Raw genomic sequence first — 15,210 nt, forward strand, 5'->3', positions numbered from 1 at the left:
CCATGTGCGTGACCCCCTTCCATGGGCGGAACGCAGCGTTCTCACTGGATTCGCTGTCGGCCATGTACGTGACCCCCTTCTCTAGGCGGAACGCTGCACTCTCACTGGTTTCACTGCCGGCCATGTGCGTGACCCCCTTCCATGGGCGGAACGCAGCGCTCTCACTGGATTCGCTGTCGGCCATGTGCGTGACCCCCTTCTTAGGCGGAACGCTACACTCTCACTGGATCTGTTGCCGATCATGTGCATGACCCCCCTTTTTAGGCGGAATACTGCACTCTCACCGGATACGGTACTGGCTATGTGCACGACCCCCTTCCATAGGCGGAACGCTGCACTCTCTCTCATGTGCTATGATGTACTTATGTACTATGTTGCTATGCTGCACTCTCACTGGTTTCGCTGCCGGCCATAGGCATGACTCAGGCAGCATACATACATCCCTCCGTCTGTGGTTGTTTTCTCGCAGGTACGTTGCTGGCCATGTGCAGGTACCCCATACATGGCAGGGTGCTTGCACTCTCGCTGGATCCGCTGTCGGCCATATGCATGACCCCTCTTCCGTGGGCGGTGTACGCACTCTCGCTGGATTCGCTGCCTGCCATGGGCATGCCTTCCTTCCTCAGGTGACATACACACATTCTCACTGACTGTGTTTGTCTCTCACCAGTACGATGCTGGCCATGTGTATGACTCCCATATATGGCGGGTGCACGCACTCTCCCTGGATGAGATGCTGGCCATGTGCATTACCCCCCCCTTTTTTTTTTTCTGGGCGGCATGCTACACTCTCACCGGATACCTTGCTGGCCATGAGCATTGCCCTCTAACATGGGTGGAACGCTTGCACTCCCATTGGATACAGTGCTGGCCTTGTGCGTGGCCACCCCTCATTCCATGGGCAGAATTTGGCACGCTCATGAGATTCACGGCTGTCCTTGTATGACTGTGCTGGACTTGTACATGTCCCCCTTCATTGGCAGAGTAGTTGCACTCTCGCTAAATCAGTGTTGGGTGTATTATTGCACACTCGCTTAATGCTAGGATAACCCTGTGCATGTTCCCCTTTCACTAGGTGGACCTCCTGCGTTCATGCTGGATTATAGGGTATGTCCTGCTTCTCTGAAGTAGGTACGGCCTTAGGCATCACTCCCTTTTGGGACCTGCCTTTGCACTCTTGCCAACTGCAGTTTGCCAGATACAATTTCCCCCCTTTTCGGGGCGGACTGCTTGCGTTCCATCGCATGCTATACTAGGCTTGTGCATAACTCCCTTTCAGGTTGCACTTTGCAATTCCGTACATGCTGTGACACTCTGTGGCGAGCCCCCCTTTCTCGCTAAATTAACCTTTTGCAGTGAGCGGACGTTCTTGTGCGTTGTTTGGGCCGTGTATGCCTTCTCCTCCTGTAGGTGGGTTGGCCTTCTCACTGCTTACGGTCTGCTCGTACGTATGCCTCATCTACTTCCTGCGGCATACTTTTGTTTTCTTGGGATACGATGCTTGCCACAAACCTTGCACTCGTCTCTAAGGAGTTCATTCTGTCCACCTGACCCGGACGGGCTCTACTTGCTCTCTGCTGCACGGAGCTGGGTGGTACTCATTCATTTAGTTGGCCCTTCATCCCAGGGAATGTTCGTGGTTCCTAGATGCGTGCCCATTCGTCCTTCCGCGGTATTGCTTCCCTGCGCTAGTGGTCACATGGTCGAGAGTGCGGTTGTCTGGAGCGCCCCTCGAATTCTTCGTTGGCTCTGGCAGGACTGCGGTTCCCTTGCCTGCTGCAATTTCCTCCTCTTCGGATGTAGTGTGGTATGAGTCCTTCCTCTCGGCGCCTCTACGCTACAGTCTGATCTGCTACCAGGTGCGGGCCGCTTTTCTCGGGAAGGTCACCCAAATTCTCTTGGGTGCTCGATTACCCAGGTCCGGAGGACCTCCGCCTTGGGTTCTTCAGGGTATTCTCCTTCTGCGAGGCGGTGAACCGGGCATCTCACAGTGTAGCAGGGTTCTGCTTTTGAGCTGTCCTATGGCTTCCCTGTTGCCCACTCCTCCGTTCGGTTGGAGGGTGTTATGCCGGCCTCTGTCTCGACTACCTTATCTCGCCGGCTCTGTTTGGCCCCCGCTCGGTACAGATCACTCTGATGTGGCTTCTGTCCCGCCAGACTTCAGAGGTTGTTCCTTCACTGTCCTCCCCTCTGGGGAGAGCATGGTTGTCATGTGGATGGTTCCGGTGTTCCTTTTGGCCTCGTACTGTCTCCCTTGTTCACACTGGCTGTATTAGCTGTGCCGATTTATCGAGTCTACCGCGTTCTGTCCTCCCGCTGAGTGCAGATTGTGTGGTCCATTCTAAGACAATGGTCCTGCTGTAGACTTACCTTCTCGGTAACTTGGGGGGACTACCTTTCGATCCAGATTGTCCTTTGATCTCCTACACCGGGACTGTAGAACATGGCTACATCAGCATGGACTATAGCCTGCCTTGTCCTGGCATCTGGCGGATGCTGGGCGGACCCTTTTGGTTCCTTTCCGTCTGTCCTTCTGGTCCCCCACTCGGGTGGATACGGGACAACGTTGCTCGGGGGCCGACGGGACCAGTTTGTCAACTTCTGCCCGTGTTACTGGTCTGCGCCTGATCACATTTGGTTTTTCGCCCGCTTGCCAGGCGACTCCAGCGGGTTCGCTACTGCCCGCTCCTGGCTGTATTTCGTCCAGGATCTGTCGTAAGACTTATGGTTTTTTTATCTGGGGTTCTGTGGGAAGCTGTGCATTCCCCACTCTGACTTTTCTCTCCCCATGGTTCTGTCTTTTTTCCAGTCCGGCCTGGACCTGGGACTGGGATTCCTTTACTTGAGGTATCAGTGTCAGCGCTGTTCTTCCTCTTCCAGCGTTCCCCAGCCCTCTGGGCCTGTCAAGACCTTCTTACTCGAAATGGCTCTTTGGTTCCTCTGTACTGTCCTTCGGTACCGCCCTGGGAACTACATACTGAGTTCTCGGCGCTCCAATCTTGTCCTTGGAGCCGTTACAGAAGTTCTCTCTACCCCTCCTGTCCTGTACGGTTGTGTTTCCGTATCAGTCGTGTCTCTGACGGGTGCCTGAATGGTCCCCTTTTTGTTCTGAGCCTTCTGTCTTTTCCCAGGACAGGGCTGTTCTACATCCCGTTCCTTCCTTCTGAAGGTGGTGTTTGCCTTTCGCTTCAACACTTCACCAATTTGGACGTTGTTTGGGCCTTGCAGTTTTTACTTGGAGATCTCCGACTCTTGTCGACGTTCGGTCTCTTGGGTTTCCTGGAGGTCCGCGCTTAGAGTTGACGGACTCCGGGGTGGTTTTCCTCCGCTTTATCAGATTGGCTATTGCTGAGGTTACCGCACCGAGGGCAGGATTCTGCCTTTACTGTCACCGTTCATTTCACCAGAGCGGTCGGTGCCTCCTGGGCCGGAGGCTTTGGGCTTCGGCCATGCATTTGAGCAAGGCGGCCACAGGTCTTCCTTGCACGCTTTACAGAGTTCTACAGGGTGCATACTCTGGCTTCGGCGTATGCTGCCTTGGTCCGCCTGGGTCTGCAGACGGCGGTTCCTTGATGCCTTCGGGTGCTTCGCCTTGGAGCTGTGGTCCCTCCCCTTTTGGACTGCTTTTGAACGTCCCAAGGTCTTCTGTGTCCCCCAAGGAAACTGGGCGAGAAAACGAGATTTTTGTATAACTTACCAGTAAAATCTCTTTCTCGCTCTTTCCTTGGGGGACACAGCACCCACCCATTCGTTGTTTTTCTCTACACGGTTTCCGAGTTTGTGTTACCCGTTGGGTAGTTGGCTTGTTGGTTCCTTGTTGGACTTTGCCTTTTCTCACTGCTTGGACACGCAACTGGCTGCCTTTCTCTCCAGGCTGAGGGTATAGCTGTGGAGGAGGGGCTTAACAGCTTTCACTTAGTGTCACGCCTCCTATGGAGATGAGCTATACCCAAGGTCTTCTGTGTCCCCCAAGGAAAGAGCGAGAAAGAGATTTTACTGGTAAGTTATTCAAAAATCTCGTTTTCCCATCTTATAAAGTAATCGCATATCTCTAGGAAATGCCATCATTTTATGATCAGTGGGGCTCTGATCTCTGGAAACCTCACCGACTCTAAGAATGAATGGGCTCCTGTGCTGTCATACCTCTGTTTTCCCTGCACAGCGCTCAGTATGTGCGGAGAACTGCTGCATCATCCCATCTACTAAAGGGAAAGTTTCATCATCATATATATTCTATTTCACACAGGAGCCACCATTAACAGTAGGTGGTATTGACAGTTATTTTTTCCACAATGTGCAATCCAGTTCCACACACAAACATGATATTTGCAATAATAGTGCGTTCCCCCATTAAAAACTGGGAAGCCTCTTTCTGTGCTGAAAACGCTCAGAAATCCACCTAAAGAATTCTGCGTGACATTAGATTAGGAACAAAATACGAAGCGCTTTTACATTGAAAAGCCATTTCGGAATCATAGAAAAGGGGTCCACTGCTTGGGATCTGTTAGTGTCTGGCTGCGCCATTTAGTCCATGTGTTCATGTGGCCAACATGCTCTAGAGATCATTGAATGACGGGCAGCACTCCGATACCAGACACCCGGAAGGAGACTGGCACCATCCTCATGACATTTTGTTGTCAGTCATGTGGTAGTTATGTGTTGATGGGAAGTGAATACATTTTGTGAAATATTATTTTTTTTCAACAGAATTGATGATATCATAGAACACTACAGGAAAGAACAAATTGTTGAAGGCTATTTTCTTAAGGATCCTGTTCCTGTGCAGGTAAGCTTACCAAAAGTTACACATATATATTAGCTGGATGCTAGGAATGATCCCATAGAAAGCAAGAGGGATGGCTGGATAAATGGGATCCTGTTGTCAGAAATGGCATTTACAAGTTTGTCTCAAGCTGACAAAACGCCTTGCTTTAACGGGAATGAGTTATTCATATTAGAGCAACATGGCAATCCCAAAGACTTTTTAACCCCTCATATAGCTCAGATGACAACACCGTAAAAAAAAAAGTTATGGCTGTAGTTATGTGGCAACAGGTGCATTTTTTTGGTTTAAAAAAAGTGATTCTGTGTGCAAGCGGTGAAAACAGAATAAAATGTGAATTTAGTTTTATACATTTTGGAGTGATTGCCTGCAACTGCAGTTCTCTACCACCCGGTCCCATTCAGCTGAATGGGAGAGAGCAAGCAGTAGCAGGCACAGCCACAACAAAATATATGGCGCAGTCCCTGGTAAACAATGAAGGGACTGTGGCACGCATTGGAGCTGCACAGCCCCTTCAGTTAAAAGGGTTATCCGATATCTAAAATATTCCCCCCAATGCCCAGGCCCCTTGTATGGATTATACTTACCTGCTCCCTGGCACACGCGTCGCTCCGCCTACCTGCACGGCCGCCGCTGCATCTCCCTGTCGCTCAGATGAAAACATCTGCCAATTGGGGGGGGGGGAGGGGGTGAGCGAATAGCAGGCAGCAACGGGGACGAGCCTCCTTGAGGGCCTACTATTGGCTGCTACCCCCGTCGCCGGATGTTTTGATCTGAGTGACGGGAAAATGCTTCGGCGGCCATGCATGGAACTGGAGCAACACGGGTGCCAGGGAGCAGGTAAGTATAATCCATACAAGGAGCCTGGGCACTGGGAATATTTTAGATATCGAATAACCCCTTTAAGGTGGATTTACACTGCACTATCGGGCCAATTAACGGGAAGAAATGTTAGTATGAGCACTTGTTCCAGATAATTGGGGCGTGTAAAGGTGCCGCTGATCACATGATGAACGAGCAAAACACTTGTTCATTGGGTGAATTCATCTTTTATGTAGCACATTAAATCAGCATTTCTGGGCAGCAGATTACGCTGTGTACACAGTGATTTGCTGCCTGGAAACAATAAATCTGTATGAGGATGAGTGATGGCTGTAGTGATCGCTCGTCCCCACAGAGTGGAGGAGATTGCTGACGAGCAGGCGGTTATCAGGCTCTTAAATGTATATACTGTTTCAAATAAATGGTCTATACATTTTTAGGATTTTCTTTTTAAATTTTATTTCCATTTCTACGTTGCACGTGATTTTTATGGCTTAGAGTCTTTAGGACAGGGCTCTCAAACTGGGCCACACGTAGAAAAGGTTTCCAGTTGACATCCAGTGCCCTCATTAGTAGCAATGCCCTCCATATTGTGCCCAATAATAATAATGCCCCAACAATAGCCCTGGTAGTAATAGTAATAATGTTACCATAGTGCCCCTGGCGGTAAAAAGGCACCCCTTTAAAGCCCCCAGTAGTAATAAGGCCGATCATTAAGACACCTCTATACAGCCACAGTAGTAATATAGTCTCCTTTAGTGTTGCCCAGTAGTTATGTCCCCTATTTTGGACCTAGTAGTTATGCCCCCTGTAGAAGCTCTAGTTCTAATGTCCCCTGTAGTAGCCCCAGTATTTATAAAGCCTTCTGTAGTGCCCCCCCCCCTTCCAAAGTTGTAATGCCTTCTTGCAGTTGTAATTTCCCTGTATTATAATGCTCCCCTGTTGTGCTCTGCCCTGTATTAAAGAGGACTTTTCATGGGTCCAGACATTATAAACTAAGTAACAGGCTACGTAGGGGATAGAGCAGGGATCTAACTGCACTTACTATTTTTTCTGGGTGCCGCTCCATTCGCCCGCTGTGGCCCCGTAAAATTCTCCCGCCCTGTATGCTAAATTTAGCATCGGTACAGGGAGGAGGAGACTGCCCTGTTTCTCAATGGGGGAGAATCTTACGGGGGCCACAGTGGGCGAACGGAGTGGCGCCCAGAATTTTTTTTAAGTGCTATTAGATTCCTGCACTATGCCCTATATATCCTGCAACTTAGTTTTATAATGTCTGGACCCATGAAAGGTCCTCTTTAATGTCCCACCTGTAGAGCCGATGTATATTTAAAAAAAAAAACTGACTCTTGTTCCCCGTCTGCGTCCTGAGTTGCCTGGGTGTCAGGCGGTGCGATAATGGGTCTACTGCCTCATAGTGACCCGAGGCTGAATGGCAGACAGATGCCTGTGGGCCTCGATAAACTGCCACCCCCTTTAGAAGCAGGTCAGGGGGATCAGATGGTTGCCTCAGGGGCCACGTGTTTGAGATTCCTGCTCCTAGGATATGAGCTGAAACCTGGAACTTTGCCGTATGGTTGAATAAATTTTCTGAAGGCTCGTGCTAAAATCCTACTTGGTCATTTTACGTACATACAGTAGCCCTTTTCAGCAACAGTTTTATTTTTTACGTTTCTTTGACAGCATCAGGAACAAGTGCTGAATGATCTTGTGGATGGCAAGGAAATATACAACACGATCAGGCGAAAAACAAAGGATGCTTTTTACAAAAACATTGTGAAGAAGGGCTATCTCCTAAAGAAGAGTGAGTGCCTGGACACATTTCCACTTCATGGACAGTGTGTAGTTTTGTCGACTTGTAACCTTGATTCACCTGCACGCCATTAACTGTATGAAGGGAACATTTTCCCTTTTTTTTTTTTTTTGAGATGGAACCCAATGCTCTTTAGGAGATGATTACACTCGTGTACATAGCTTGTGTCCTATCAATAATGGTTTGGCTGTATTTAATTAAGACTTTAACTTTGTTAATTATGTTCTGTAAAGTGATACCCTAGTCTTCTACAGGCTCATACTGTATGGCTCAGAATTTTATGGACCTCTGCATTTTTTTTTTTTTAATCATGAATTTGCTTGATAGAAAAATGTTATGCATTCTGTATTGTTTCATTTGTGCAGCTATTTTACCCTAAAAGCATTACTTCTGGAGGAGATGATAGTACCTCTTAGAGGCATGCTGCAGTTACATAGTTACATAGTTAATACGGTTGAAAAAAGACAAATGTCCAAGTTCAACCAAGGGATAGGTGAGGACGCGAATCCCAGAAGGCAGTGAGACTCGGATTTCTACACGTTTTCATAAGCCTTTGTTTTTTACTTTTAAGAATTAGTCTAAACCCCTTTTTCAAACTGTCCACTGCTCCTGCTGTGACCACGTCCTGAGGAAGTCTATTCCACAGATTCACAGTTCTCACAGTAAAGAAGCCTTGACGCTTCTGGAGACTGAACTTTTTCTTCTTCAGTCTGAGTATTTCATCCTTTTATTTTTTTCCCCAAAATCTGCGACTGAGGCTCCTGCTGGAACTTCTACCGTAGATGTAAACCTAGCCTTATTCTGGACTCTTTACAACAAAACGCTAAATGTAGAACTAGGACGCAGTGTGCACAGATCCTTCATTTGTAGAACTGGTTTATTAGAACTGCAGTGATCAGTGTGACACATTTAGGGCTAATTTATAAAAAAAAAAAATTATAGTTTAGAAAAGAACTGGAAGTTTTGCTTATTGCAACTAAACTGATTTTAAAGGAGTTATACAGGATTAAAATTGATGACCTATCCTCAGGGACCACCTCCGATCAACTGTTGGAAGAGGCAGACCATGTGTCCTAGACCATGCGACAGCTCAGCCCTATTCAAGACAGTGGGGCTGAGCTACTAGTCTATGTACAGCGCTGTGCTGGGTTTTAACAAAAAAAAAAAAAAAAAAAGCAGATATCATATTGACTGGTTCATTAATCTCCAAACACACACACAACCTGGTGCCTCTGATGCCAAGTCAGTGCCACACTGAACCAATGCTGGGTTTCCATTTTACAATGTGTTGTAAATTTCTGAATAATGATGAGCTCGTCAATCCGTGATCTTCACCAGCGTCTCAATACAGGCCAATCATGAGACCTGTCCTTGGACTGGGCAGAAGTATTCGGCCATGACTGGTCAGCTTCACCAGTAAATATGTTTGAGTGCTCGTGTCTGATTAGTGAAAGTGTGTTCTGAGAATACCTCTGCTCATGGCTAACGTGATGCGTATCTTTCTTCTTTGTAGGTAAAGGCAAACGGTGGAAGAACTTGTATTTTATCTTAGAGGGTAATGATGCCCAGCTTATTTTTTTTGAAAGTGAAAAGCGTGCAACAAAGCCCAAAGGATTAATAGATTTGAGTGTGTGTTCTGTCTATGTAGTCCATGACAGTCTGTTTGGCAGGTGAGAGGTTCCAACCAAATGTGTCTTTTGTTTGGGTGCTCTTTTCTCCTTCTCCCATTCACCTGCAAAAACTCGGATGTAGTTTACTCTAAGATTTATTTTGATTGCCTAAAGGACCTTTTAAATGGGCCGATGCCCAAGCAGTTGTCGTGAATGAAACAAATAGTCCTGATGATTGCCTGATCGTTGATCCAAGGAGATACATTTACATGCATCAAGCACCTCCACTGAATGGCGGCAGATGATCGCTACCGCAGTTGCTTGTCACCACAGAAAATCCTTATTTGTCAGCAGCACATCCCTGTTAATGCAGGTCACTCTGCTGCCAGCAAATGATGTGTTGTCACATAAAAGATATGTTAAGGTCCATTCACACGCCCGTAGTGTATTGCAGATCCGCAATACACCCGGCCGGCACCCCCATAGAACTGTCTATTCTTGTCCGCAATTGCGAACAAGAATAGGACATGTTCGTTTTTTTTTTTTGTTTTTTTTTTGCGGAGCCGCGGCCTGGAAATGCGGACAGCACACACTGTGCTGTCCTCCTCTTTTCTGTCCCCATAGAGAATGAATGGGTCCGCACCCGTTCCGCAAAATTGCGGAAAGGTTGCGGACCCATTTGCGGACGTTTTAAATGGACCCTTATGCTGTGTTTGTTCGTACAGTGGGTGATTGGCCACACATTGACATGGGGCATTTATCGGGAAAGAGCATTTCTGTGAATGCTCATCTCCCAATAATTGCCTTGATTGTTGGCCCATGTAAAAGGACCTTAGGTTTGTTGCTTCAGAGAATCTCTTCATACAGCAATAACCAGCAGCAGAAAAGACTGAGGGCTAATGGACACAGCTCCCTAGGCCAAGTTGCTACAAGTTGCACAGAGCCTTAATATGAACGATGAATGAGCCAGTGGATTGTTTTTTTTTTTTTTTTTTTTTTTTACCCACAAGATTCTGGTCCCCGTTAAGGTCTCTGCGTCTTTCTGCACGTTGGATTATGTTGCCTGATATTGCTTGCAGCTCTTCAACAGTGCAGAAGAAAAAATGTCCTACTTTTTCCAACAAGATGGGGCAACATGCCGCACCTCAAGGAATTCATTGGCACGGGTTTATGAACTATTTACGGAGGAGCAAACTGTGAGCAAGGGGTTATGGCCACTACGCTCCCCTGACTTGTCCCCATGCGATTTTTATCTGTGGAGTAATGTAAACCAGAAAGTTTCCTCTAACAATCTGCATCCCCTGGATGAACTCAAGGAAAACATCACAGGCAGTATCTGCCAACATAATCCGACCTGCCCAAAGATGCAGAGACCTGAACGGGGACCACTTTCAGCACCTTTTGTGACTTGTGGGCAATTAAAAAAAAAAAAAGGAAAAAAGATCCACTTGCTCATTCATCTTGTCATACTATCGTAGGAGGCGGGCTACTTTTTCGGGAGCCACCCTGTATAATAGCATGGCATCTTCTACTGGTGCCATACTGAGAAGTTGTTGTGTGTAGGCACCAGAAGGTAGCACAGACTAGTACTCTGCCATCATACAGCCTCTCCAGTTCTACCTGTGTGCAGTCGGTGCCCCCTGCAAGTTTCTGTGACGTCATTTTGATTCTTTTCCCGCCTTTAAGGCATCGAGAGCATTTGCACCAGAGCTCCACAGTAGATGACACTAGAAGGTCACAAGAGCTTTGTTTTTCCAGTCCACATCTGTCATTATGTATCTTCGTTGCATATGCAATTGTTGTCCACATCTTTCCTGGTACACATTTATCCACGACTGTGTTTTCACTTTGGATAACCACTTGCCATATGCCTGTTGCATATTGGGGGGGCTCTCTGATGTGTACATGTATGTAATGCTTTACTTTTCTTGGAGCTTTGCTGAGAATAGCAGCAGATGTTGTCCAGAGGGCGCAATCTGTATTAAATGTGAGGTTATTGGGGTTAAGATGTATTTAGTACAATAAATGTTGTTTTTTTTCTTTCAGGCCAAACTGTTTTCAAATTGTAGTTCAGCACTTTAGTGAGGAGCATTATATATTCTACTTTGCTGGGGAAACTCCAGAACAAGCTGAGGTAATTGTGTATAATGTGAGCACAAGAAAGTAATATGTATATGGGTATTACTATTCAGGAGTTAAAGGGAACCTGTCACCGGGATTTTGTGCCTAGAGCTGAGGACATGGGCTGCTAGATGGCCTCTAGCACATCCGCAATACCCAGTCCCCATAGCTCTGTGTGCTTTTATTGTGTAAAAAAACGATTTGATACATATGCAAATTAACCTGAGATGTGTCCTGTACGTAAGATAAGTCAGGGACAGGACTCATCTCAGGTTAATGTGCATATGTATCAAATAGTTTTTTTTACACAATAAAAGCACACAGAGCTATGAGGACTGGATATTGCGGATGTGCTAGCGGCCATCTAGCAGCCCATGTCCTCAGCTCTGTACACAAAATCCAGGCGACAGGTTCCCTTTAAGTTAAAACAGTGGTCTGCACTCTGTGGCTGCCAGGACTTGCTGGGAGTTGTAGTTTTCTTACCGCTTGAGCACCACAGGTTGCAGACCACGACATGGAAGAAAAGCACATCTGCATTTGAACACTGTTCACAGCACCACTAGTAAATGTATGGTACACAAGCTCTAGGACCTCACAGGCTTTATTCCGGTAAAGGCAAGATCACTTCACTGATCGGAAAGCCGTGAGTCTTCAAAATCCGCATTGCAGAAATATATTGTTACACATCATTTATGTCCTCAAAGTACCTTTTCAGTTTAGTATGTACGAATCTCAATTTTTCCTATTTGATAATTAAGGAGCATCAGCTGCCCACACAGATCAGTCCAAGCTAGTGACGCGGCTACAGCAGTAAATATCTTAGAGGCGTTGCACTGTCGGTTGGTTTAACCTGGTGGCTACTTTGCATAGTACCCGCCTCCTGCAGCGCTAGAGAACACCCATCTGTGCGATGACGTCACCGGGCTCCGTGCTTGGGCGGAAGTCTTGGCTTACTGCAGTGATGAGAGGCCTGGTACCTGACCATCACAATGAAAACACCTCCTTGCGCTGCGCAATTGCAGCTTGACAAGAGGGAGCAAGGAATTGCTTGTATGCTCCACTCATATGTAGTTTAGAAATGAAGAGTAGCACATTACCCAGATCAGCCCTGAACCCAGAAACCCCATTTAAGTTGTATCTGTGATTATGTAGATGGGCATACTGTAAATAGAGGGTTAATATAAAATAAGACTACGGATCATCTGCTCAGAATCTCCTGTTTTGGTTTTTCTTCTCTTTGTGCTAGGACTGGATGAAAAGTCTTCAGGCATTTTGCAGTCTACGAAAAACAACGCAATCCTCTTCCAATAAACGGCTTAGACAGGTTTGTCTTTCTGTATGAAATATTTTATTGAATACTGCATACATAAATGAAATCTTCATACCGTACCAAGCCAGTTGCGATGCCACTAAAGACACCTTTACTGTAGTTTATTGTAACCCACCAAACACCTTTATATTAATGTTTCAGAGCTAGGGCCGCTCACTGTTCACTAGAAAGGGGGTCTCAACACCTACATGAACACAATGCACATTTTTTTTATTTTTATGGAGCAGCGGTTTAGCATAATGCAGTGAAATCTGCCGGCAGGAGATGCTGAGCAGATTGATGCATAGTTTTGTGAGAAAAGATGAAGTGAAACTCTTGGAGCTCAGTTGTACACGGGGCCATCTGTTTAGTGATTTATAGAATTGTCTGTGTAAAGGGCTCATGCGCCAGACCTTGTGCAGTCCAGGAAACACGCCTATGTGTTTGCTGCATATCCCGGTGCCTCCTCTGACATAAACATCATAGGAAATTACTGTATCATAAATTACTATCTGACTGTACTCACATGATGATCTGAGTACAGTATAATATAACTGCGGTCATATAAGAACTGCATTGTATATTACTGTTGTCATATCTCCTATATAAAAAGAATCTTCATATAAAAGAGGATAAAAAAATTAAAAAAAAACAAAAATTATATTCTTCAGGCGAACATAATCGCCTCTAAGTTCTTTTTATCAAGTATCTTAATTTGATTTGTGCAAGCAGTGAAACAAAGGGACAATTGTATATGCAAAAATATATAATCATTTATTATAAAAACAAAGAATATAAAAATCAATACAATTGCAAAACAAATGTTACAAAATAATGCCCAAAATGTACCACACGGTGGTGGTAACACACCCCTATCTGATCAGCACAGTATGATTTAGTGATTTGACAACCAGTGTCATACTTTTAACAAACAGTCTCATATACCAAGAGAAACTTAGGATCTTCTGTTTATCAAACAGGCTATAGCAATAAAACACGCATATACAGGAAAATAACTGTTATCCCTTGACTGTTTTCCTATGACCAATCAAAAATATGATATTAATATGATAAAATATTCAGCTCTGCAATCATACTATGGAAAATAACTTTCCAAGGGTTTAGTCCTCTTTTCAAATAATGTCAGATCTTCCATTAACAATATGCATCTTTGCTAAGAGAATAATCAGCATTATGGAGGCGCCTAACACTATATATTGCCACAGTATGGGAACTCTTGGCTATATACCGAGAGAAATATCTTATTAATATCACGAGTAGTAAACAAAATATACGTTACCTGGTCAAAGGTAGACAGTTCAGATGGGACCAGTTCTGAAGAACTTTCCTAGTAATCCAAAAAAATAATCCAAGTTTCTTCTGGTAAAATTTTCTTTCTCGCCCAATTTCCTTGGGGGACACAGAAGACCTTGGGTATAGCTCATCTCCCTAGGAGGCGTGACACTAAGTGAAGACTGTTAAGCCCCTCCTCCACAGCTATACCCTCAGCCTGGAGAGAGAGACTGCCAGTTTTTGCTTAGTGTCCAAGGAGGCAAGACACTCCCTGCTCTGCAGGGCTGCTTTCTCCTTGTTTCAATTTTAGATTTTTACTTTTTTATTTTCTTTTTGTTCCAGATCATCAGGGATAACAGAGACGCACTAGACCTCTCTGTTCTCCCGGGGTTGAGCTGCGCCAGTGCCGGTCACCCGCACTGCTGCCTCCCCCACAGAAGGCAAGGTGGACCAGGGCAGCCCAGCTCCCCTGCATCCCGCCAGCGCAAGGGTCGCCCGCACGCCAAGTCCCTCCCCCGGCGTCCTGCCACTACGGTGCCAGTAGCTGAAGGGGCGACCCTGCTGGAACGGACCGAGGGTGAAGACGGCTATGGTGAGAGATTGGCTTCTCCAGCCCTACGTCCCCCCCCCTCCCCCCTCGGTCTCCTGCGTGCCTGACCCTTACCTGGGCCTATGGACCCTTCTGTCCCTGCTAGACCTAGGCTGGCCCTGGGCTGCCGCAGGTCGACATCTGCTCCCTCTCTCCTGGCCTCCAGGACATTGGCACCCTTGTTCCTACAAGAGGAATGCCTAGGGAGCTGCGGAGGTCCGCACCTAGCTGCCCCTGACGGAGGGGTCATGCAGGCGTCCCACCCTCACAGACCCGGTCTCAGGGTCCCCCTCCCTCTTACCGGCCACTACTTCAGGGCCAGAGGGCCCGCGCCTTGCTGCCACTGACCCTCCCTGCTCTCACCGGTCCAGGGGAAAGGTGGTTGTAGCTGCCGGCAGGGGTGAAATCATATGGAGCGCTGTTCTAGGCCAAGGGCCCGCTCCAGGGGTAAAATGGCTGCCGGGTGCAGGGTCCTGACTTCCGGACACCTGGGTGGGCACCGCGGCCTGCAAAGGAGCGCTTCAACAGCCCCGGCTGACCGTCGGAACCTTCCGGTCGGCCGGGCGCCGAAGTCTTGTGTTCCACTTCAAGACGATCCCGCTCTATCCGGGTCCCCGGCTCGCGGGGTGGGCACCCGCGGCCGGTATGTGCCGCTCCGTAGGCCCGGCTGGTACTTTAGGTACTTGCGGCCCCGGTCAGCCGGGCGCCGCTAAAAATTTAGGCCCCGGCTCTTCCGGCCCGCGGGGTGGGCACCCGCGGCCGGTATGTGCCGCTCCGTAGGCCCGGACGCTACTTTAAATACTGTGCGGCCCCGGTTCGCCGGACGCCGCTAAAAATTTAGGCCCCAGCTTCACGGCCTACTAGGCCGCA

General features: G+C 47.2%; 1 protein-coding gene across 1 annotated transcript in view; it reads left to right on the top strand.

Annotated features, from left to right (window-relative positions):
• RASA1 (RAS p21 protein activator 1) overlaps positions 1 to 15,210 on the top strand; it is a 123,398-nt gene that overhangs the window by 53,588 nt on the left and 54,600 nt on the right. The window contains exons 9-13 of the mRNA XM_040421520.1: positions 4,708 to 4,786; positions 7,289 to 7,409; positions 8,932 to 9,088; positions 11,075 to 11,162; positions 12,396 to 12,473. Of these exons, the coding sequence (XP_040277454.1) occupies positions 4,708 to 4,786; positions 7,289 to 7,409; positions 8,932 to 9,088; positions 11,075 to 11,162; positions 12,396 to 12,473 (523 nt within the window). The remainder of the gene's footprint in view (positions 1 to 4,707; positions 4,787 to 7,288; positions 7,410 to 8,931; positions 9,089 to 11,074; positions 11,163 to 12,395; positions 12,474 to 15,210) is intronic.

This window comes from Bufo bufo, chromosome 2 (genome assembly GCF_905171765.1).
Source record: "Bufo bufo chromosome 2, aBufBuf1.1, whole genome shotgun sequence".
NCBI lineage: Eukaryota > Metazoa > Chordata > Amphibia > Anura > Bufonidae > Bufo > Bufo bufo.